This window comes from Schistocerca gregaria, chromosome 2 (genome assembly GCF_023897955.1).
Source record: "Schistocerca gregaria isolate iqSchGreg1 chromosome 2, iqSchGreg1.2, whole genome shotgun sequence".
Taxonomy (NCBI): Eukaryota; Metazoa; Arthropoda; class Insecta; order Orthoptera; family Acrididae; genus Schistocerca; species Schistocerca gregaria.
Genome location: NC_064921.1, coordinates 707,398,588 through 707,424,230, shown reverse-complemented (window position 1 = coordinate 707,424,230; position 25,643 = coordinate 707,398,588). Strand labels below are relative to the sequence as shown.

General features: G+C 44.7%; 1 protein-coding gene across 4 annotated transcripts in view; it reads left to right on the top strand.

Annotated features, from left to right (window-relative positions):
* Positions 1–25,643, top strand: part of LOC126334820 (uncharacterized) — a 1,262,774-nt gene that overhangs the window by 1,166,596 nt on the left and 70,535 nt on the right. For all 4 annotated transcript variants that reach the window (XM_049997463.1, XM_049997464.1, XM_049997462.1 and 1 more), the window contains exon 4: positions 8,262–8,449. In XM_049997463.1, the coding sequence (XP_049853420.1) occupies positions 8,262–8,449 (188 nt within the window). The remainder of the gene's footprint in view (positions 1–8,261; positions 8,450–25,643) is intronic.

Genomic DNA, 25,643 nt, shown 5'->3' with positions numbered 1-25,643 from the left:
AATGAAACCTTCTCTCGCCTTTGATGTTTATCATATGAATTTTGTGTAGGTACACTTAAAAAGTTTAGCTAACGTTCTTTCGATGGTTCGTTCTTTGACCCACACCCGATCGAGTGACTCCCAGTCCAACTTTACCTCTGGCAAGGCGTTGCGTATGTAAGAAAATCCAAGCTGCATTGCAGTTCAGATTTTGTGTTTCATAGTAGATCCTTCCGCGAAATCCGCTGCGTGAGCCAGTTTATGCGTAAAAAGGAAGCACGAGGCAGCGAATCTCAAATGTGATCAAAAACCCTTGCGATTTTTATATCAACATTTTGTCTTAATTTTTCACTAAACTACTTAAGTTATTTTAAACCCGTCTGTGCATCTACTAAAAATATTTATTATTGCGCTATACGTAATACATTTTAAAGGATCAGACGTGTCAGTGGTAGCATTTTCGTCTGTTGTCTGCATGCACATTCCTCTCTTTGGCATTGATCATTTTAGCCGACTTTTACTTTCATTTTCAGTCGTACACATTTTCTGGTGTGACAGAGACTCAACATTGCTTCCACCATTGCGCTTAAATGCTTGTTTACGTTTCTCTAAAGAAACGAACAACTAACAAAACAGATTAAGAAAAAAAAATTCAAATGTGTGTGAAATCTTATGGGACTTAATTGCTAAGGTCATGAGTCTCTAAGAATACACACTACTTAATCTAAATTATCCTAGGGACAAATACACACACACCGATGCCCGAGGGAGGACTCGAACCTCCGCCGGGACCAGCCGCACAGTCAATGACTGCAGCGCCTGAGGCCGCTCGGCTAAACCAGCGCGGCACAGATTAAGAATCTAAGGTCTAGGAACAGCATGCCTTTCACCAACATGTGGCATACATCTGTATGTGGAATCGATTTTTTTAAAAAATTCGTAAAAGATCGCTGTTAAATTTCTGTCTTCCGTTTTCATCGACAGTTCTTAGTTATCTTGCAACGTATACTGTAAAAAACAGAAATGTCCCGTACTTCCGCTGGCATATTTTCACGAGCTCATTGGAGCTCATTTAGTGCTTTTTCTCTCCCAGCTATCCCTTTTCACTGCTTCTGCCGGCAGTGAACGCGATTACATTTCGTGACGTATCTTTCACCCATATGCAGATGACACGTGACTCTTCTTTGATGCACCCACGTCCTATCTTTTACCTTCGGTCTTTCCAGGAACTCTGCACGTGGGGATATCTGCACGACGTAACTTGCACTCATTTCTCGTAATCTGTGCTTCACGGCGCTTTCAGAAAGCGTTTAGATAAGTCAAGGTAGCACTTCGAACGCTCTATTGCTACACACTGGGAGGTGCGCCAGCCCGAATGTAATCCGCGCCTATGATTAACGACCGCCTTACTGATTCCCTTTCATTGTATCACAAACACTAGCGCGCACACACCACACACACAACACACAGTTAAAATTCATCCACTTCGCAAAATTGTTGTGTCCCTTACATTAAAACGACGGTGTCAGGAAGTTTATTAAGCCTCAGAAACAGACACTAGCTCAACGTTGAGCAAATATTCACCAGGAAAAATAAATTACGGGAGGAAAAGCCTCGTTTCATATAAAGAACTTCCGCCCTTTTCGGCGTTTAAGAGAGCTGTTTCTGTCCCTCGTGCCATCCCTCTCGTTATTACCTTTCTGCAGCCTTCTTCCATTTCTCGAGACGCACTTCCGTACTTTTGCATACTTTACCAGATACCGAGACAACGGATCTCTTATAACACAGTGCCACCATAAGATGACAAAAGATATTACACAGAATCCACACTCCTAGTCGTAGCGGCACACTATTCGTGGCCATTTACTGATCTACAACGCACCTAAGGATACTCTGCTAATGTGGTGGTCGTTTCTCGTCCTGTTGTCTTAACCAGTACATTCTCGCGCTCCTGAGTGATATCTTACGTCAGTGCCGTTCAGGAAACACATAGAACCATGACTTTAATTTTTTAAGTCCAAGCAACCCGATTCATTTTAAGAGTGTGTGACTGGACGAACGTTTAGACTGTAATTCAGGTATATATGTCTATTTGATGGATAATACCACACTCACTTGAAAATGGGTACACAGACGAAAATGCTTGGTGGTGGTGAGAACTAAAGGATATTTTCGTCCAACAAACACCAATCTCCATCTGAAAATTTTGACTTTCTTTCTTCCCAAATTCAATTGTGACTGATAAATTTTTGCGAGCTGTAATACAATCGAAAACTGCCTAGGTGCTTCTGTCTAATAGTATTCGTGATACCTTAGCCCTCACTGCTTTTTCCCAGACATACTGCGTCTACCTACCGGTTCCCACGAGTCTCGGGACCACTGACCCATTAGTCTTCCTCCAGTGCGCCTAACATGAATACGTCGAAGGACGAACAGTCAACTGCTCTAATAGCACCTCCAAGGTGATCGTCTCCGGTAAAACCGAGTGTGAGTTATTCATCGCCGAAGCCCTTGTTTAATTAACGGCTCGTCCTTCCTTGGTCGCGCACCCAAGGACGCAGGCCGAATAGAAGCGATGCTTCTCGGTGAGAAGCTATCAAACTGGCACCTGTAGTGACCCTTGAAACACTTACTCATCTTACCGAGAGAGTTGCCGAAGTAGTTAACGTATCTGGACTAATATTAAGGATGAACAGTGTTCCAGGCGTTATTCAGCTACACAGATTTAGGGTTTCTATGACTTCCTCAAAATCTAGAAGCAAATACCGCAGAGGTTTCGCCGTAAAATCTGAGGGTCATTTTCTTGGTCCATCCTTGTCCAGTTTACATGTACATACATACTCCGCATGCCACTATAAGGGGGATGGCGGAGGGAACCTCGTACCACTGTACTCATCCATTTCCTGTTCCACCAGTAACTGGAGCAACAGAAAAATGACTGTCTATATGCTTCCGTACGAGCCATCGTTTCTCTCATCTTGTCTGCTCGGTCCGTAAGCAAGTGGTATATAGGTGGCACTAGAATCGTTCTGCCGTCAGTTGCACATGATGCTAAACTTTCTGAACGGCGTTTTTCGAAAGCACGTCTTCATACATTCAGGAATTCCCATTTTATTTAGCAGAGCATTTCCGTAACAATGCTCCATCGCTAATGACATTGTCACCCTCTCGACATTTTCATTCTAAAATATTGATATTATCGATAACGCAAATGTTGCAGAACTCAAACGTTGTATTCTGTAACACGTGACAGCCACATCACATTATTATCAATACATCAATACAAATACCAAAGAGTTTAGAATATTCTGCTTGTTTTATTGGTCGTGTTTCGCCTGTAACGATCTCGTCGTCGACGGACGTCCTACCCTAAAATACCTTTCTACTTTGTATTAACTTTTCTGCGCTTCAGTAAATTGTGTTAGATCTCGACTTTTCTAAGAAAATCAGTTTACCCTTTACAGCTAATTTAAATATCAGCTGAAACACAGAAACGTACTACAGATTTTCGAAATGTTTATGACGTACTAATTATAATTGGTTTCCTCAAATGATGTAGCGTAATAGTACCAAACCCTACTACGAATAAAAAAATTAATGTGACCGGCTACACAATGAAACCAAGTTTCCTAATTAATGTTTTAGCTGTTCATGGATATTACTCCACTGCTTTTGGCATACCTACCCATCAGCGATATTGCTGCTGTGGTGTATCGAGAGGTTGCAACAATGGAAAATTGTACTGGAATGCAGGAGGATCTGCAGCGAATTGACGCATGGTGCACGGAATGGCAATTGAATCTCAATGTAGACAAGTGTAATGTGATGCGAATACATAGAAAGATAGGTCCCTTATCATTTAGCTACAAAATAGCAGGTCAGCAACTGGAAGCAGTTAATTCCATAAATTATCTGGGAGTACTCATTAGGAGTGATTTAAAATGGAATGATCATATAAAGTTGATCGTCGGTAAAGCAGGTGCCAGACTGAGATTCATTGGAAGAATCCTAAGGAAATGCAATCCGACAACAAAGGAAGTAGGTTACAGTACGCTTGTTCGCCCAATGCTTGAATACTGCTCAGCAGTGTGGGATCCGCACCAGGTAGGGTTGATAGAAGAGATAGAGAAGATCCAACGGAGAGCAGCGCGCTTCGTTACAGGATCATTTAGTAATTGCGAAAGCGTTACGGAGATAATAGATAAACTCCAGTGTAAAACTCTGCAGGAGAGACGCTCAGTAGCTCGGTACGGGCTTTTGTTAAAGTTTCGAGAACATACCTTCACCGAAGAGTCAAGCAGTATATTGCTCCCTCCTACGTATATCTCGCGAAGAGACCATGAGGATAAAATCAGAGAGATTAGAGCCCACACAGAAGCATACCGACAATCCTTCTTTCCACGTACAATACGAGACTGGAATAGAAGGGAGAACCGATAGAGGTACTCAGGGTACCCTCCGCCACACACCGTCAGGTGACTTGCGGAGTATGGATGTAGATGTAGATGTAGATGTAGATGTAGATTTTACTAATTGCTTTGTGCGACAGAAGTTGTTAATACTTTTTGAAGACCAGTTTCAGCAGAACTTCACAACTCCCTTTTATTGTGTATTACTTATTTTTCTATACCTACTGGCCGTCCGATGTGGCCGAGCGGTTCTAAGGCGCTTCGGTCTGGAACCGCGCGACCGCTACGGCGCAGGTTCAAATCCTGCCTCGGGCATGGATGTATGTGATGTCCTTAGGTTAGTTAGGTTTAAGTAGTTCTAAGTTCTAGGGAACTGATGACCTCGACAGTTAAGTTCCATAGTGCTCAGAAGCATTTGAACCATTTTCTATACCTACCTTTGTTAAAGTGCTTAGGCGATTTTCTTTGATGGAGTACAATGATTAATAAACATTACTAAAATGCAACTTAAATAATCCAGCGTTACTCATTATTGAGGAAACCTGTCCTGTGTGATAAGTTTCCCTTCATGTTATATGGTAGCATTTATAGGTATTAAATTGAGAAAGCTTTTAATCATTTGCAGCGGTGAAATAATACTCTTTGCCAAAAATTTAGAATATATGAACTACCTTTATGAATAACGCATGCACTCTAAGACGAAAAAAAGACCTACCACGAAGGAATTAATCCGAGTGGGACGGTAATTGGTAGATGTGGTGTACTTGTACAGACAAACAAATGATTACAGTTTCAGAAAAATTGGATGTCATATTAAAGAGAAAGAGCTTCACAAAATGAGAAAGTGAATACTGCGATGGCCCACCTCAGTACCTTATGTTTGTTATTGATTTATGGAACTGTTGGATGTCCTTCTGAGGCATGTCGTACTAATTCTGTCCAATTGGCGAGTCAGATGGTCAAAATCCCGAGATGATTGGAGAACCCTGCCCGTAGTACTCCAAACTTTCTCAGTTGGGGAGAGATCCGACGACCTTGCTGTCCACGACAGGGTCTGGCAAGCACGAAAACAAGCAGTAGAAAGCTCGCTGTGTGCGGGCGGCCAGTATCTTGCTGAAATGTAAGCCGAGGATGGCTTGCCGTGAAGGGCAACAAATCTGGGTGCAAGATATCGTCGACATATCACTGAGGCGTAACAATGCCGTGGATGACACCCAAAGGAGTCCCCCTATGAAAAATAATGGCTTCCCAGACCATCACACCTACTTGTCGGGCCGTATGGCCAGAAAGGTCGCAGGACACCTGCCCAACTGAGAACGTTTGCAGCATTATGGGCAGGGCCCTCCGATCATCTCGGGATTTTGACCATCTAAAGCGCCTATTGGACAAAATTTTGCACAATATTCCTCAGGAGCACATCCAGAAACTCTGTCAATCAATGCCAAGCCGAGTAAGTGCTTACATAAGGGCCAGAGATAGACCAAAGCATTACTGACTCGCTCGATTTGTGCAGCTATTACCCTTGAATAAACCATCTATTTTTTCTGAAACTGTTATCATTTGTTTTTCTGTACATGAACATTATATCTGCTGACTTCCGTCCCATTCGGATAATTCCTTCATGGTCATCGTGTGTCTCCTCTCCCCGATCCCCCAAAGTTCAAATTTCGGTATTAGTGTTAACGCTATTTAATTTTTTACTGCCGTTTATGGGCATGAAGTTTGGCAATGTCCACAGGTCGACAAATTCTGTGTTACGTCAAGCTGTTGGGAATACCCGGCTTGTAGAACGATTTGTTTTTAACTGTACTAGCTTGTTCATCATTTTGGTTTGCAGCTCCTTTTGTTATAGTTACCTGTGCATCGCAACAGCTCACCATGATGCGGAGAATGAAAGTGCTTGCCACACGAAAACGAAAGCAAAAACGAGTATAGGCGCGAAGACATCGCGACAAACAAAATTACATTCTAGAAGATAGGTTAACTTCCAGCAAAAGACTTTCTCATCAACATCGTGTGGTTGCAGATGACAAGCTACCTGTTGTAATTAACACACAAGTGATCCGGAAAATTCATGTACACCCAATGTAAAAAGATATTTACAAAAAGAAACGATCTATTGTTTGAACTAAACATCCACATAATTTTATAATCATTTGAGAAAATTTTTCACATTACAGAATAAATAAAAATGAAAACCCACTGATGATAGCACAGAGGTACCGAAATGTTTGTATAGTGAGAAAAAAACAGTGTTTTGCATAACTGGCGGACCTCACATCCAACAACTGTACTAGCTTAAATTATGAACATGCTTCAGTTAAGTATTATCTTTAAGGTAAATGGCGCGTCAGAACAGACTCGTCGTCGTCTGGTAGATTAACCGTATTCAGTCCTATTATTTCTTTACAACGAGAAATTATCAGTAAAAATTTACTCCCACTACTTACTTGGTCTGTGCAAAGAACCTTACAACGATAAAATTTGCAGTCGATGCCTGTGTTGCGACCACTGATTGAGCGGAGGGCATTTCCGCAGTCAGGTATTGTCTGCCGAAATGCAGCTCAGAGTTGCGCCTCTTTCCACGCGTGCAGGGGGAATCGCGTATTACTGAAAGAAGACCTTTCTCTTGCTAATCCCCGGCAGACGGGTCACGCCAGTCATCCGTTATCTGCCTAAAGGCACGGCACTGTGTGCTCCTGTGACAGCTTCGCCTTCCGTGCTCAGTAGGCAGCTGCTTAGCTACGGCTCTGCTCCACAGTGTTCCTGTCCCGGGCCGGTGAGTTCTTTGCTGCCTTCACGTCTGATACAGTCCTACCAAATTATTATGAAGGAGGGGCGCCCGGTCTGTTCCTCGCGTCGTTACGCTACTGTCGGCTATTTAGGCCTGATGCGAGGCCCTATGGCCGTGTGGGCACTGTCGAGGCCACTAAAACTTCTAATGACGTTCTTTCCCCGTTACAGTTAAATGTGTCGGTTGCAGTAACATGATGACATTGTTTTAAGAGCACATCTTATTACTGAATATATGTTACACCGTTGTTGAAACGACACGCTGAATTCCTCTTGGTCTTGTTGTGTAAACTGAAGGGGGAGGGGGAAAAAGGAAAGTAAAAGGAAGGGAAGGAACTAATGATATCAGGTGCAACAGGACTTTGTGCAGAATCATCGGCAACAAGTGAAAATGTGTGGTGGACCGGGACTCGAACTCGGGATCTCCTGCTTACTAGGCAGTGGAGTTAACCACCTGCTCCACCCAGGCAAAGTTTTTATCGCAAATGCGTAGACTACCTCTACACGCTCCCCGGCCGACTCAGACTCCCATATAGCGCAATCTGTCGCAGTCCCCGTGCATGTCCTTCCCGCTCGGTAATGTAGATTCTCGCAGGAGGTTTAACGGCCCTCACTGGGAGTTGTAGATTCATTGCCCATGTAGGCGACTCAGTTTTTTGAAAGTATTGTGTCTGTTTTTTCTGAAATACCGGAAAGAATCGAACCACGCATTCGTATAATCGCCGGCCGGCGTGGCCGACTGGTTCTAGGCGCTTCAGTCTGGAACCGCGCGGCCGCTACAGTCGCAGGTTCGAATCCTGCCTTGGGCATGGATATGTGTGATGTCCTTAGGTTAGTTAGGTTTAAGTAGTTCTAAGTTCTAGTGGACTGATGACCTCAGGTGTTAAATCCCATAGTGCTCAGAGCCATTTGAATGCTCTTGATCACTTTGTGTACACTCATGTGTTCCAGTATCTTAAAGATAATGTGGAGAACCTCAGATTGCGCGTAACAGCGCCGTGCAGTCTCTATGTGTATCTGTTATTTATGTGATGTTTACGTCAGACGCGCACATCGTCAACACCGGGCACCTGTTGGCAGGCTCCGGGGACAGCGGCGTGTGCAGCCCGCCGCCCCCACGCGCCGCCCACGTGTCGTCGCCGTGGCCGCCCCCGCACAGTCAGCGGCCGCGCTACTGCGACCCCCACATCTCCTACATGGACCGCGTCGTCATGGAGATCATCGACACCGAGGCAGTCTATGTGAGGGACCTGCAGCAGATCATAGAGGTGAGTTGTGGCTCGAGCCTCGACTGTACCCGTCGCACTCTGCTGCCTCGGTGATCACATGGCGACTGTCGTCGTCGTCGTCGTTGTTGTTGTTGTTGTTCATATTTAAGTTGCCGTCGTCCGAAGAGTGACTCGATGCAACTCCCCCGCTAGTCTGTTCTGCGACAGGATCTCCGTCTCTGCAACCTGCGAGGGGCGTTCAATAACTAATGCAACAAATTTCTTTCTGAAAGCAGGTTGGTTTTATTCAGGATTCCCATACACCATATCAATCCCCACTGTTTTGGCCACAAAAGCTAATTTTCAACATAATCTACATTCATTGAGGCCAGCTTGCTGTATGCCCGTATGGCACTACTCTACTCGGCGTCGGAGCCAGCGTCTTGCTGCATCAATAACCCCCCCTCCCCCAATCATCTACGTACTGCTTCCATATGGCGCTGCAGTCATGGACTGTGCGGCTGGTCCCGGCCATGTAGTATTTTTATAGTGGAACTAACGGTACATCGTTACCTTTGAACCATACCTCTACTAGAACTTGTATTGGCTGTTGTTAATACAACTCTAAAATTTGATATAGCTGTGTTATTTAGTATGCTTTACCATCTGCTTTAACCAAATTCTCTACTCTTAAAATTACAGGTACTTAATTTACCACAGATGGGTATATTTTAGTTACAAAATTGGTTTTTACTTAATTACTCAAGAACTATGAGAGGTAGCTTAACGTGGTCTCTCAGTTATGATTTTTAGCGTGAATTAAAGCGCTCCAGTCATGGACTGTGCGGCTGGTTCCGGCGGAGGTTCGAGTCCTCCGTCGGGCAGGGGTGTGTGTGTTTCTCCTTAGGGTAATTTAGGTTAAGTAGTGTGTAAGCTTAGGGGCTGGTGACCTTAGCAGTTAAGTCCCATAAGACTTCTCACACATTTGAACATTGTTTACTGCTTTCAGCGGAGTACATCCTTCATTGTGCCAAACAAACGGAAGTCGGAAGTTGCGGCATCGCGGCTGTAGGGTGGATGAGGATGAGCAGTCCAGTGAAGTTTTTTGAGCTCCTCCAGTGTGCGTAGACTTGTATGAGGCTTTGCGCTGTCATGGAGAAGGAAAAGTTGGTTTTCCATTTTTGTGTCGACGAACACATTGAAGTCGTTTCTTGGCTTTAGTGAGGGTAGCACAATACTCTTCAGAGTTGATTGTTGCACCATCAGGGAGGACATAAAAAAGACCTTCAGAATCCCAGAACACCGTCGCCATTACTTTACTTGCTGACGGCGCGGCTTTGAACTTTTTCCAGGGGGTGGTCCACTCCATGTTTCCGTTTCGAAGTTATGGAACCATGTCCCACCGACTGTGACGATGTTCCACAAAAAATATGTGTGTGAACGCTCCTTCGTTGCGCTTCTGGGTTTTCTGTTAGGCGGCGAGAAATCCACCGGGTACACACCTTTGGTAACCCCAATTCGTGTACGAGAGTGAGAACTACCAACAGTGGCGTACACCTTGTGTACCGAGGTGTTTGATTGTGATCCGTCAATCACCTCGAATGAGAGTGTCCCCACTTTTGAACACTGCAGGAGTGACAGCTGTGTGCAGCCGGTAGGCATGCGGGACACTGCGGTGTTTTGTGCACCCTGGTTGCGATGCTGACAGACGCCTCGCCAAACGACCCACTGTGTTTTTCTTCCCTGCCAGGTCTTCGTGGGCATCCTGCAAGCGCGTATGAATATCTGCAATGCTCCAGCTGTCCGCCAAAAGAAACTCTGCCAGCCGTTGCGGCCGAGCGGTTCTAGGCGCTTCAGTCTGGAACCGCGCGACCGCTACGGTCGCAGGTTCGGATCCTGCCTCCAGCATTGGTGTGTGATTTCGTTAGGTTAGTTAGGTTTAAGTAGTTCTAAGGCTACGGGACTAATGACATCAGATGTTAAGTCCCATAGTGCTTAGAACCATTTGAACCGTTCTTTTTGACAGCTCTCTGCTTGGAACGCACCGTCGTTAGTGACCAATTTGAAGGCTACGTATAGCGACACGACCTGTCGAAACTTCATCAAACTGTTGGGGGCTGAAGTAGAAATATCACTCGATGTTCCACAAAAATTCAGCATTTTTTCAACCGAAACTGACCTAGGAAAGATAGTGTTGCATTGCTCGTTGAACATCCCTCGAACGATCTCTACGCCGGCCATATCAGCCATTTTGACTGCCAATTAAGAAAACGTAACTACTACTTTTGACGTTTCGTTTCCTAATCTATTTTCCTTTACAACGCCTAATTAAATTCGATTACATTTCACTACCATTGTTTTACTTTTCTCTACGTTCATCTTACAACTCATTTCAAGACACCAACCATTCCATTCAGCAGCTCTTCCAAGCCCTCAGTCATTTCTGAACGAAATATGTCTTTGGCAGACTTCATTTTTTAAAATTTCCTCTCCCTGAACTTTAATTCCCTTACCATGTTCGTCTTTACTTTCTCAAGTTCACACTAAACACTTCGGAGATAGCTAAAGCCCTATTCCACTCTCTTATCAACGACTGTCTCTTTTTCTAGTCGTAGATTTCTATAAATGCAAGCAGTCTAGTATTTGTACAAGCTCTAGGTAATATTTGGCCCCTTTATTTTATCGCTGCTATCCTCAAAATACGAAGAGTTTATTCTAGTCAACACCGTCAGAAGCTCTATTCATGACTACGTCGCTGAGGTCCCTATACGTACCCGGAATCCAGTCTGTTGTCTCCCGTTATTTAAGGACATATAAAACCTGTCACAAGACCATTCTCAAATATGCCACACAATATGAGGAAGGATGAAACCCTTAGTAAAACATCGTCATCGCAAAAACAAAATTTTCTGTCGTGATATTTTAATGCAAATATGTTGAAGATGTATAAATCAGTGAAGGTTTAAAGTTACGTGTTTTATGAATAAGCTGATAAAACAAAAGATAATCTCAAATAAGGGACTAAAAATCGAAGAGGAGCCTGTTATTTAATGTCAGTCTAACTTTACTTTCACAAAAAAATCTAATTTATGTTGTTCAATATTTCGGAAGTAGTTTGATCCAGTCCAACGGACTACCAATAAAATATAAATAAAAAAAGAGACCGTATCGGAACACAATGTTTTTTTTAAATTATTTATTATGCAAAGAATCGTGAGAATAAATAGCGAAGGGCATTTCAGTCACGGCAGACCCAAAATTAAAAAAAGGAGAAAAACTCAATGGTGCAATTGTAAATGAAACGAACATTTACAATTTCTATTATGAGAAAATCTTTGCCGTTGTATTAGGTTCACTGTTGTCACAAGCGATGAATTCTTCTTTCACAGCCGCCTGGGGTGGCCGAGCGGTTCTAGGTGCTTCAGTCTGGAACCGCGCGACCGCTACGGTCGCAGGTTCGAATCCTGCCTCGGGCATGGATGTGTGTGCTGTCCATAGGTTAGTCAGGTTTAAGTATTTTTAAGTTCTAGGGGACTGCTGACCTCAGATCTCAAGTCCCATAGTGTTCAGAGCCATTTTTTTCACATCCCACACCTGCAAAAGACGAAATAGAAGTAAATGAATAATTAACGAAAAACTTGTGAGTTTTCATGCCAATCCAAATAAATAAAAATACAAGTATGAAGGTCTGAAGCACTGCATTACGTATCTATGCTACTTAGCTTTCTGAAGATTGCCCCAGGCGCCTAAAAACTATTTCAACGCTAAGTCAATTTATAGGAGCAATTATTATCGCTAGGCTGCTCGTAAAAGAAATACTATAATCCCTTGCGCGCATCGTTTTCGAAAACGATGAGAATCGTGCGAAAAAAAGGAATACTATTGTTTAACGAAAACGAAGTTCAAGCTTGAATTGGGCGAAGGGAGCGGATGGAAATCAACCGTTTGCTTCAAGGGAACCATCTCAGTATTCACCGTAAGCGATTTTTGGAGAAATCACGCAGAACCTAGGTCTGTATAGCAGGACTGGAATTTGAACCGCAGTCATCTACATCTACATGACTACTCTGCAATTCACATTTAAGTGCTTGGCAGAGGGTTCATCGAACCACAATCATACTATCTCTCTACTATTCCACTCCCGAACAGCGAGCGGGAAAAACGAACACCTAAACCTTTCTGTTCGAGCTCTGATTTCTCTTATTTTATTTTGATGATCATTCCTACCTACGTAGGTTGGGCTCAACAAAATATTTTCGCATTTGGAAGAGAAAGTTGGTGACTGAAATTTCGTAAATAGATCTCGCCGCGACGAAAAACGTCTATGCTGTAATGACTTCAATCACAGCTCGTGTATCATATCTGCCACACTCTCTCCCCTATAACGTGATAATACAAAACGAACTGCCCTTTTTTTGCACCCTTTAGATGTCCTCCGTCAATCCCACCTGGTAAGGATCCCACACCGCGCAGCAATATTCTAACAGAGGACGAACGAGTGTAGTGTAAGCTGTCTCTTTAGTGGACTTGTTGCATCTTCTAAGTGTCCTGCCAATGAAACGCAACCTTTGGCTCGCCTTCCCGACAATATTATCTATGTGGTCCTTCCAACTGAAGTTGTTCGTAATTTTAACACCCAGGTACTTAGTTGAATTGACAGCCTTGAGAATTGTACTATTTATCGAGTAATCGAATTCCAACGGATTTCTTTTGGAACTCATGTGGATCATCTCACACTTTTCGTTATTTAGCGTCAACTGCCACCTGACACACCATACAGCAATCTTTTCTAAATCGCTTTGCAACTGATACTGGTCTTCGGATGACCTTACTAGACGGTAAATTACAGCATCATCTGCGAACAACCTAAGAGAACTACTCAGATTGTCACCTAGGTCATTTATATAGATCAGGAACAGTAGAGGTCCCAGGACGCTTCCCCGGGGAACACCTGATATCACTTCAGTTTTACTCGATGATTTGCCGTCTATTACTACGAACTGCGACCTTCCTGACAGGAAATCACGAATCCAGTCGCACGACTGAGACGATACCACATAGCTCCGCAGCTTGATTAGAAGTCGCTTGTGAGGAACGGTGTCAAAAGCTTTCTGGAAATCTAGAAATACGGCATCAACTTGAGATCCCCTGTCGATAGCGCCCATTACTTCGTGCGAATAAAAAGCTAGCTGCGTTGCACAAGAGCGATGTTTTCTGAAGCTATGCTGTTTACGTATCAATAGATCGTTCCCTTCGAGGTGATTCATAATGTTTGAATACAGTATATGCTCCAAAACCCTACTGCAAACCGACGTCAATGATATAGGTCTGTAGTTAGATGGATTACTCCTACTACCCTTCTTAAACACTGGTGCGACCTGCGCAATTTTCCAATCTGTAGGTACAGATCTATTGGTGAGCGAGCGGTTGTATATGAGTGCTAAGTAGGGAGCTATAGTATCAGCGTAATCTGAAAGGAACCTAATCGGTATACAATCTGGACCTGAAGACTTGCCCGTATCAAGCGATTTGAGTTGCTTCGCAACCCCTAAGATATCTACTTCTAAGAAACTCATGCTACCAGATGTTCGTGTTTCAAATTCTGGAATATTCCATTCGTCTTCCCTGGTGAAGGAATTTCGGAAAACTGCGTTCAATAACTCCGCTTTAGCGGCACAGTCGTCGATAACAGTACCATCGGCACTGCGCAGCGAAGGTATTGACTGCGTCTTGCCGCTTGTGTACTTTACATGCGACCAGAATTTCTTCGGATTTTCTACCAAATTTCGAGACAATGTTTCGTTGTGGAACCTATTAAAGGCATCTCGCATCGAAGTACGTGCCAAATTTCGCGCGTCTGTAAATTTTAGCCCATCTTCGGGATTTCGCGTTCTTCTGAACTTCGCATGCTTTTTCCGTTGCCTCTGCAACAGCGTTCGGACCTTTTTTGTGTACCACGGGGGATCCGTTCCATCTCTTACCAATTTATGAGGTATGAATATCTCAATTGCTGTTGCTACTATATCTAGGGTCTCAGCACTGCACCGCCTCGCCCAGTGAGAGACCAATGAGCGTTGCACAGCTAGGTGCACCGGCTGTCGTCCAGGTAAACTCCACATCCCCTTCTCCAGCAAAACAAGCACTACTCCATCCGATTGCCTGTTAGCTGTTGTGCAAACCGGGGATAAATTTAACTCACCGCCATTTCTGGAGGCAGCAACCTTTCCGCGATACGTGTTACGTGCCGTACGCAACAGCCGTGCACACAACGGCCGGCGGCTTGTAAATCAAAAGACGAGGTATTTCCAGCCGTGCTGCCCCTGTAAGGAAACGGCGACTTTTCTCGGGCGTGCACGGAATATCTATGCTTCCATTCCTCCTTTTAGTGGAAGGGCCTTTGGACGGCGGCACATCTCGCGCATAGCTGCACAGGAGGGAGTGAAATTGTTTAACTCCGCGTTACTTCGTTTTGTTGGCCCGCAACCGCGTTTAATGCCGGTGTAGAAAAACTTTACAACGTCGTTAAAAGTCTCTAGATGCATTTATCTCTAACGTACTGTTTGAAAGAAACTGGTACAATTTGAAAGTGAGACAAAGTTTATCAGGTGGCTTTAAGTGATCAGAAACTTAAGGCTGTGAACGCTACAGAGCAAAAACCCTATTTTCGTATGAATCATAATGATAATCAGTCAACTCGTACAAATATATGGGTGTAACAATTATAGGGATGTGGAATGCAGTGATCATATAGGCTCATTGTTGCGTAAGACAGGTGGCAGACTTCGGTGTATTTTTTGTTTACAAAGAAAGGCAGTACGAATAGTCAGGAGTTTGACCCATTTAACAGCATCATAGAGATACCGAGGACCCAATACCCGCAGTCGCTTGAAGACAGACGCAACTCTAAACTTTACTTCCAAAGTTTCAAAAATGAGCACTACGTAATGAATCCAAGAATATATTACAATCCCCCTCCAGAGTGGCTTTTCTTCCGGAAAACCTGGAGTTCTAAGCGAATTACATTTCACGTAAAAAAATCAGAGAAATCTCAGGGAATTACAGGAATTTCGCAAAATCTTAGGGAATTCTGCGTTTTTAAGACAGCATTGAAAGTGAATCTTGTAAATATCAAATTTAAATGTTTAATACTTCGAAGTGTGTTAATCAAATGATTATATTCCATATAAATTATGTATGTTTGAAACCTCGGTTAAAGGACGCCTTATGGCAGGTATATAGCTCATCAGAGGGGAAAGAAAAATCATTATTGTTGCGTGCTGCCCCCTCCTCTCCCCTCCCCGTCTCCCCCACTCACCATTAATTTATTTTTGATGTCCCAGATTCACTCCAGGCAAAGGTCTAATAATCTCTCCCATTCTTGAGCAGCTGAACTAGTGTTCCACCCCAAATGATCTCGTTGGTGCCGAGACGCGAACTCTGTTCTTCGTTCCCCTTTCTTTTCCGCTCATTCTGTGACGATAAAGATAATGTATCACGAAAAGTGGAGCTAGCTGTCTCTCGGTCGATCTTTTTGATCTGAGGCAAGTATCGTTCCAGATACTTAGGATTACAAAGATTGAATGTTTGGCAACATTTTAATATAAAGTGTTTGGTGCATAACACAAATGATGAACATTCGTTTGGGTAATTCTCACCTAATGTCAAAACAGAAGATTCTCTCTCTCTCTCTCTCTCTCTCTCTCTCTCTCTCTCTCTGTGTGTGTGTGTGTGTGTGTGTGTGTGTGTGTGTGTGTGTGTGTGTGTGTGTGTGTGTGATAATATATTTTCTTCCAATGCTGGGTTGCGTACATTCATCGGTCTCTTGTGGGCGTTAGTCAGGTGTTTCCCTGCGTTAACCCAATAGGGCGAAAACCCGTTAGAAATAAACAAAATGTTGGTAGAACTAACACGCAATTTGTTTATTTTTCAGACTTAAAAACGAACTTTTTCTACCAAGAAGTGACAAAAGAATATGCAAATATGACAAAGTGATAGCATCACGTATATCATGTATCACCCTATTGTCGGACTTCAGCAGCCAGTAGTCATTCCGCTTCGCTCGCCTTTCCTTGGAGAGCTGAGAATGGCGGGAAGATGGATGTAGCGGAAGGCATTTCCATCATAAGCACGGCGCTTACAGCTCATTATGTAGTAATGGCGTGCTAACTGCTCCATAGACTGCCTCAGGGGCCAGGGAAGGGCAAACTCCAGTCAGCAGATTTCTGCTCCCGGCGCATTCACCCGGGTCTAATATGGTTTTAATTATTTAACAGTTTGCAGAAGGGTTCCGAAGAATTTCTTCTTCCCCTCTGCTTGAAGAGAAAAAAAGACGAGGAAAAGAAAATAATCCTTCCGGATTTATTATAAGCCTATCTGTTGCAAACAGTGCTCATAAGAGAACAATGCAGTTCGAGGTTTAACTGAGATGGGTGGGTGGGGGCGGTGGGAGGTGTAACGGACAGTTACCTCGCGCGCCGCGATGGCTGTACCAGGACGGAGGAGGGGGGTGAGTATCCAGCTCGAGAGAGCGAGAGAGTTATGGCAGGGGATAAGAGGTAGGCCCCGCGCCGTGGTGTGTCGACCAACTTTAACGGCCCCCAAATTGAATTTCCGCCGGTTTACTTCCCTCTCAGAATTCTCGGCGCAGTTGTTGTCGATTTTAACGCCCGTTCCCCCGCAAAGTTCCGAGCTGAGTGAACCGAGCAGGGAGGTACCGTCGCGGCCAGCTGGTGCGGTCCTCTGGGGAAACTTGGCTCCTACTGTGACTGTGTGGTCGCCCAGCTAGTTGGCTCGTACAAGAGCCTCCGCTCCAAATCGAACGCTCCACTCTGAACTTACGAGCTAAGGAAGCTGCACGTATCCTGGACGGCATCAATACTAGCTTGTCCCAACCCTATAAACTCTAGGCCATGTGCGATGATGGCAAATCGTCGATGCTGATTTTGATCTCATCGTAATACGTGATAATAACCGAGCGCAAAACACCGATATTTGTTCAAATGGCTCTGAGCATTATGGGACTCAACATCGGAGGTCATCAGTCGCCTAGAACTTAGAACTACTTAAACCTAACTAACCTAAGGACATCACACACATCCATGCCCGAGGCAGGATTCGAACCTGCGAGCGTAGCGGTCGCGCGGTTCCAGACTGAAGCGCCTAGAATCGCTCGGCCACTCCGGCCGGCCCAATATTCGTAACATTGACTGACGCTAAATGGTTCCTCTGTAGAAACGGGGTAAAAAGGAACGCACAAGTTGACATAGTGCGTATCTTACTTTTGAAAACAGTCTTTCAGGATTTGACGATGTGGCTATACAGCGCAAATATTTAACCACAGTTTTTTGTAGCTTTGGGTAATAGTACTAATGATGTGATTCCGTACTTCTAATGGGTCTGATATAATACCTACAAGGCGGTCTCTTAGATAATAACTGAAGTGTGATGGTAAGTTGGATTCTCTTACAATTTGCAAATTATTCTGTTCTTGCGCTATTTAATAATGTTCCCTGCATTACTCATATTTGGTTTCTATGTTCTCCCGTCGTGTACCAACGTATTGCCCTCACTACTTCAGACCACGAAAGCGTGAACTGAACAGTGAAAGGCATTACTCCACGCTTAGCCACAATAGCCAATGTTCCTGCCTTAGCTCATTCGAAACTATTGCTTCCGCAGAACTGTTTTCTTTCCATTATTGAAAAGCAGTAACAGATTTTCAAGATAATAGGATATACATATACGCAATATAAGCTAAAGCACACAGTGGACGTCATGGTACATGCATTCTCCACAGGTGAATTGTCCAGTTAAACAAACACGATCTCAGTTTACCAGCGCTTACTTCCGAAACACACCTGTTGAGCGCTGCAAGTTCATTTTTGACGGTGCAATCGAACAGATTATATACCCTGCTCCTTTTCCTGTCTCTCTACAATAACTGCGTTTGACAAGTCGTAAACATGTTTCGCTGGTATCGTTACGACACTTGTTAAGAAACAGATTTGCTTTAGTGACGAAAAAATTATGTACAGCTGTAAAAAGTGGCCTGGATTTTTTGCCGACATCGAAGGTGATACTTTGCCCTAACGCTGATACCTCGAAATCCAAGACTTCAGCATGGATACTGAAACATCGATGTTTAAACTGAAAAATCGATATTTTATAAATACCGATGATTATCGAACACTCGTTATATACTCACTCGTTATTTCCGGTCGTTTCACTGTAGATCGATTCCGATAGTTGCTTCTAGGTATTTTACGACTGTTATTTTTTTTCATTATTTATCGCCAGTGGCGTAATCCAATAGTAATAGATCTCTTCACCTAGCTGTGCACAATACGCTGTGTTTACGAGTACAACTTTTTCTTCAGGCCGCAATTGGTCTTGAAATTAAAACTATAGTGAAAATCCGATGGAGCTTGCGCAGATGTGTTGTGCAGTGTCTCTAGTAGTCACTTTGAGGGGTTTCGCCTGTTTTCATGCAGTCCACATAACATAACTGTCGAGCGTTTACTCCCTCATGTCAACTCTCGGCCGGACACTGCAGGTGCAACACCGACTCTCTCGCAGCGTTTTCGGTGGGATGTGATCACTCACCATACAGCACGGACTGGGCTCTCTCTATTAAACAGTTCGCTCACGTTAACCACTGACTATGAGACGAGAATTTCGGCACAAACAAGAAGCTGCAGATCAGTGTAGGGAGGTGGCGGAAATTGCAGGCGTCTACCTATTCTGACGAGGATTGTTTATCGCCAGTCGTGCGATCGAATAGTAATAGATCTCTTCACCTATCTGTATGCAATAGATTGCTTAAATCGGACCGGCTGCAATGCAGAGAAGTAGCTGAAAGGTGTAGTTAAATAATGCAAATGAAACATTTTTGATTTTCACTGTGGCTTTCATTATGCTACCGATCGGAGGTAGGGGGGGGGGGGGGAAGCCCTCGTATTTATGGTAACGTTCAACTGTTAGTCCCTGCACCTCTACAGTTTTTCCCGCATTTAACTGCAGTATTTTGAGGATGTTTCCCCCCAAAATGCCAGTGACAGAACGACCCTTCTCACCGGAGCGAAATCAAGAGTCCCCAAGGAAGTATTACAGGACTGTTACTGTTTACACTGTTACAAATGACAATTGAGTTGGCACAGTGGTTAGCACACTGGACTCTCATTCGGAAGGATGACTGTTCAAACACGCGTTCTGCCATCCTGATGTAGGTTTTCCATGATTTCCCTAAATCGCTTCAGGTAAACCGACTTCCATTCCCATTCTTCCCTAATCCGATGGGACTGATGACCTCGCTATTTCATCCCCTCTCCCGATTCACACAACCCCCCAGTCCTATTACAAATGTTGTAGTGGGTAAAATAGGAAGAATCGTGAGGATGTTCGTGGGCGATGCGGTGTCCTATAGGAAGGTTGCAGCACCAAAACTCTTCTGCATCTTTTCATGCAACGCCCATGGTCGATGTTTCTGGCAAGAAACTTGCCAGAAACATCGACCATGGTCCGGCAAGAAGGTCGTGCTGAGTTCTCTCACTGAGGCATTAAAAAAAATCTATTATATCCTACGGCACCGTGCTGTAACGGTAGAGAATTGTTTCCTTCTCGCTACGTTTGGCAATTACTGTTCATGCGTCAGTGCTAGGTTACGGTGTTGTGCGCTTATATTCTATGCTGGCGTCGCAGCAGCCAGTCTTCACCGGCACTTCATGACACGTAGCTGACGTACCTCCAGGCGAGAACGATGACGGGAGGCATTGTAAACGCGAGGGCATACAAGTATCTCGAGGGTGGTGGCTGGTGTGGACAGACGAGAGCACTTGTCGCTGATTGCGTGCCGTGTTCACCAGCTGACACCCGCTGCTGTCCCGGCGACATCAACAACTCCACGTCGCTCACAGTTCGTAGCCGCGTTCGCGCATTTCACAAGAAACCACCGCGCAAAACAGCCATCTCAACCGATAAGCGAGTGTGATCCAGACTGCTGTGGGAAACGAAGTACAAAATTAAGTTGTTTTTTGTTCTGATCCAGTTTAGACTAACTGCAATGACTGTGCCATTTACGCAATGAATGCCAGTGACAGAACAATAATGTTGCGTTAATTCCTGAGACTTGGGCATGACAAGATAAGATTGAAAATGTGTTTTCATTCCTAGTCTGTCAGCAAAGTAAAAACAGCAACACGGAGTCTGATACTTCAGTGAATATTTTTGTGTGGCAGAAAAGCTTATGGAAAGAGAGAGATTTCTCTTCAGGGAGGGGAAATGAATCAGTAACGGTATCGAATGATTTAGAGTAATTTTGGAACGAATTTTAGAGATAAATGAAGAGCTGTATTTATGGTTCATGTAACTAAAGCTAGTTGGAGACCTTGATAGAGACTCATTTACAACCTATGTGAGGGTTAAAAAATAAAATTACGTCCTAAGACATGACACACCAAGTTCCTTTAAATTGGGAGAAGGATGGAGCAAGACTGTTCGGTTTCCAGATTTATTCGATATGTATGGAGAGTACTCGGTGGATAGGATATTGGCACTATTTTGGAGATTTTATAAGTAGGGGGCCACATTATGTGTTGAAATACGCAGAGCCTACAGTGGTTATAGCCAAAACAGAAAAAAAGCTTTACAAAATACGACTGAGGCAGTAGCTGACATTATAGCATGACAGTTAATACAGAAAGTACCAAGGCCATGAGAGTAAACCGCAGTATTCACGCTTACACATAAATATGTGATCAACCAAGTGTGGGAAGAGCTCACATGGTTCGCCGGCCACGGTGGCCGAGCTGTTCTAGGCGCTTCGGTCCGGAACCGCGCGACTGCCACGGTCGCAGGTTCGAATCCTGCCTCGGCCATTGGTGTGTGTGATGTCCTTAGGTTAGTTAGGTTTAAGTAGTTCTAAGTTCTAGGGGACTGATGACCTCAGATGTTAAGTCCCATAACGCTCAGAGCCATTTGAGCTCACATGGTTCAAAAGTGTTATAATAACGAAAGTTAAATGCAACATCGAAATCGGATAGCTAAAGGGGCAGTCTGTAAAATAAGAGCTCTGCTGACTGACAAGATTAATATTGGACCGAAAAAAGGAAAATCAATCTTACTAGTGACAGGAATTAAAGTCCTTATCAGACGGAGACACTTTTGCTGTAAGTTTTACTTGCTAGCTCGCGCGGCGGCTCCCAAACAGGCATCGTTGACTGATAGCAGTATGGTAGTGTGCTGGGAGCTCCTAACTACCGCAGATAGCCCCGCAGTGAAATAAAGGAAGCATTATTGCATTTAGAGGAGAATCGTGCTTATTCCCCAACATGGCAATAAATATTGGCGCGCTGAAGGTCTGGGTTGTCTAGAGCGCTCTGTGTAAATAATAACAACGGTATAATACAAATGTTCGAATATGATGATAATAATTTTTGTAACTGTGACAAAATATATAAATAAATTGTTCACATCAGTTAAGAGCTTATTGATTTAGCATAACAGTACCCAGAATTTGCAGTTCAGAAAAATATAGCCTTTTAAAATCTTACATACGAAAAATGCGTCCTCGCAACTCTGGCGAAGTCATCTTCCGAATATACAATCGAAGTGTGTACTCAAAATTAGCAGTAATTCACTAAGCATTACGTGTCCAAATGCTGACCGCTATACGAGAGGGTAAATGAGAGCAATACTGTTCCTCTCGTTTCAGCCTACATTTTGGAAGTCAATTTCACCGTTATTTATCTTTTCTTAGAGGAGGGTCTTTCCCTTTCCGTTTTTCCTTACTCGGCTTCTATAGTTTGCCGGTTTTATCTGACGATTCACGAACATGTCTGATTTATTTTTATACCCGGTGCGTCCCGTCTGCAGTGAGCGCATTTCTCTGGTTGGAGTGTTACCGGCCCAGAGAGAGGCCCTCAGGAAAGTAGTCGAAAAGTACCCTGTTTTAAACGTAGCCTGCAAGTCTCAGAGTTCCTCGCAGTTTTTGAAATGGGACACAGACTGTTCGCAGAGACATGTGTCACGTATGGTGGAGCATTTTCTTGTTGAAAAATAGCACCACAATTCTGTTGTATGAGAGGTAAGACACGAGTAGTCAGGATGTCGGTCGTGAATCGTAGTGTTGTCGAAGTTCCTCAACCACTACCAGTAGTGAGCTCAAGTCATACCCATTGGCTCCCCACACTGTAACGCTAGGGGCAACACCGCGGTGCCTCTTCGCAACATTGGAAGAATGTCCAGGTGGGGCAGCTCTCACTGACGATGGTCATCTGGGATAGTACAGAACTAGGACTCATGGCTGAACACAATGCAACGCCAGTCATCAGCAGTCCTTAGTGCCAGGTCCTGGCGCCACACCAGATGCAGCTGTTTTGTGTTAACGGGAGCCTACGCAAGGGACGATAGTTTCCAAGTGTGGCTAATGCTAGCGTCTGATAAATGGTGCGATCTCACACATAATTCCGCAGAGAGATCATCACCTGTTCTCGGGTATCAGGCGCTGGTGTGGAGTGATCATCCTATGCTTGTTAAAGAATAAGGCGATCCTTCTTCGTGGTGATCAGGCGTGGCCGAGATGACGTGTATGCCTGCCTCACATTCCCAAGCAGTCCAGTAGCACTGTCACATTCGAATCCCCCCCCGCATATCTGGATGTTATACGATTCGAGCAGCCAGTCAAATGGAGGAGACCAACAACGAGGCACCTTTTCAACTCTGTCAGGTGCCGGTAACGCTGTATCACACAAGTACTCTGCATCTCCGTCTCCTTGACAGTGGTTACTCAACATCTGACGCTGTTAATACACCTTATACATTCTAACAGGCGTGGTAACAGCGCTATTGCGCTCTGCTGACCGTTCTATTTGTCACAGAAATCGCAACTCTAGTAGTTTACATATCCGCCGATGGTGTGTACGAAGTTACATTCAAGTTCGACCATGTCTTCTGCGCGCTTCACTTTTTTTCTTCCGGCTGTGTATGTAAAATTGCAAACACTTTATTATCCGCATGATCCCTGGCCCCCTTGGACCCCGCCTGAACTTAGAGAGCACAGTCATTCAAGCCCTTTTCCTCTGCGTCCATGTCTTTGACCACGTTTTCGTCCACTTTCTTCCCTCATTAGTCTCCATCTGTACATCGCTCAGCACCAAAATAGCTAACAATGCTAATTACTTCTCACTTCGGCACATAAAACAGGCATGTTTGCTTCCATGGAACTTGCTCCGTGTGACATGGGCTTAAGCGAGGCCATTCTTTTCACTGGCCGTACGCAAGGAGTAGGTCACGAAATTCGTTGCAGGAAGCCTAGTGCCTAGTTTTCCGGCGGGCCGCTGGATATAGAGCGGGCTATATCTTTGGCACTGAGGACTCGCGAGCCGAGATGCCCGGCGTTCCCGCTGCGCCGCCGTGGGCGCCGCCCAACCCGGGCCCGTTGACCCGGCGCGGAGGCAGCTATTCGCCCGCCGCCCACCAGCAGCCCACGGGCCACCGGGCCCAATCTGCGTGGGCGGCGCTGCTGCCTTCACAAGGATTCCAGCACCGGCACCCGGTGACCTTCGGCGGCCACCACGCGTACCTCCCGAGCTGTCTGACAACTGTACCACCTGTAGTACCCTTTAAGACTGGCTACCGATCAAGTGTGTTGCTGTGAGTGAAGCTTTCAGTAAGCATACAAAATTCTGGTGCTCTTCTGTGCTGTTTACCGTGTGCGGTTGGTTTTCAGAAGAAAACAAAGTACTGAAGGGACAGAGGAAACATTCCAAAGTCATAATACCTGACAATAAAAGTGTAGCACCCGAAATGGATTCAAATGGCTCTGAACACTGTGGGACTTAATATCTGAGGTCATCAGTCCCTTAAAACTAACCTAAGGACATCACACACATCCATGTCCGAGGCAGGATTCGAACCTGCGACCGTAGTGGTCGCGCGGTTTCAGACTGAAGCGCATAGAACCGCTCGGCCACAGCGGCCGGCCCGAAATGGGAGTGGGGGAGGGGGGGGAGGGGTTGAAACGGAATGGAAATTCGCGGGTGCAGAGGGCATGTGATGTTTTTTTAGCGATTACAAAATTGAGTGAAATTTTCAAAGAATTTTACGGTATGAGTCGTCTTACCATTGTAACATTGCACCCCCTCTGGCTTGGAAAGCGTGCACTGATTCGATTGAGAAAGTGTCATAAAGCGCTGGTGCCCTCTCTTACGGCAAGCTGGCTCGCAGCTGCTGTAGCTGGTCCTTTACACTTGAACTGGACGGGGACAACGTTCCAACTGTTCCCACACAAGTTTTACCGAAGACAGTTCTGGTGGTCTTTCTGGCTAAGGGAGTGCCTCAACACCACGGTGACAGGTGATAGAGAGCGTGCAATGTGTGGACGACCATGGTCCTGTTGGAAAGTGGCGTCATAATACCTATCGCGTAAAAGGCATCGCAGAGGACACAGAATGTGATGGTTCAAATGGCTCTGAGCACTATGGGACTTAACGTCTGTAGTCATCAGTTCTCTATAACGTAGAACTACTTAAACCTAACTAACCTAAGGACATCACACACATCCATGCCCGAGGCAGGATTCGAACCTGCGACCGGAGCTGTGGCGCGGTTCTGGACTGAAGCGCCTAGACCCGCTCGGCACAGAATGTGATGTCGAAGTTCCCTGAAGCACTACCAGTTGTGACCTGAAGTCGCATATTCCTACATTTCCGGAAAGCATCTGACACGGTGCCACACTGCCCACTGTTAACGAAGGTATGAGCATACGGCATAGCGTCGCAGGTATGTGCGTGGCTAGAAGACTTCTTAAGTAATAGATGTCCTCGAGGGCAAGTGTTCATCAAATACAAGGGAATCGTGAGGAATACCCCCTGGGAGATGTGGTAGGACAGCTGGTGCTGACTGTACACACAGATGATCTGGCGAACAGGGTAAGCAACAGTCTGCAACTGCAGCTGTTGCTGATGATGCTGCGGTGTACTGGAAAGAGTAGTCGTTGATTGACTGTAGGAGGATGCAAGATGACTTAGACAAAATTTCTAGTTTGGGCAGCTAGCTCTAAATATAGAAAGATGCAAGTTAATGCAGATGACATAGCACGTAAAGTGCTGCAACACGTGCGGATGAGAAACGTATTAATTAAAGTTTTGATCTGAACTAATGACGAGCAAATCAGTTAAGTTCAGGCTATGGATCATTGAATAGAAATAGTGGCGACCCAGACATAGAAAAGTTTCTGACTCACTGTTGTTTTCTTGTG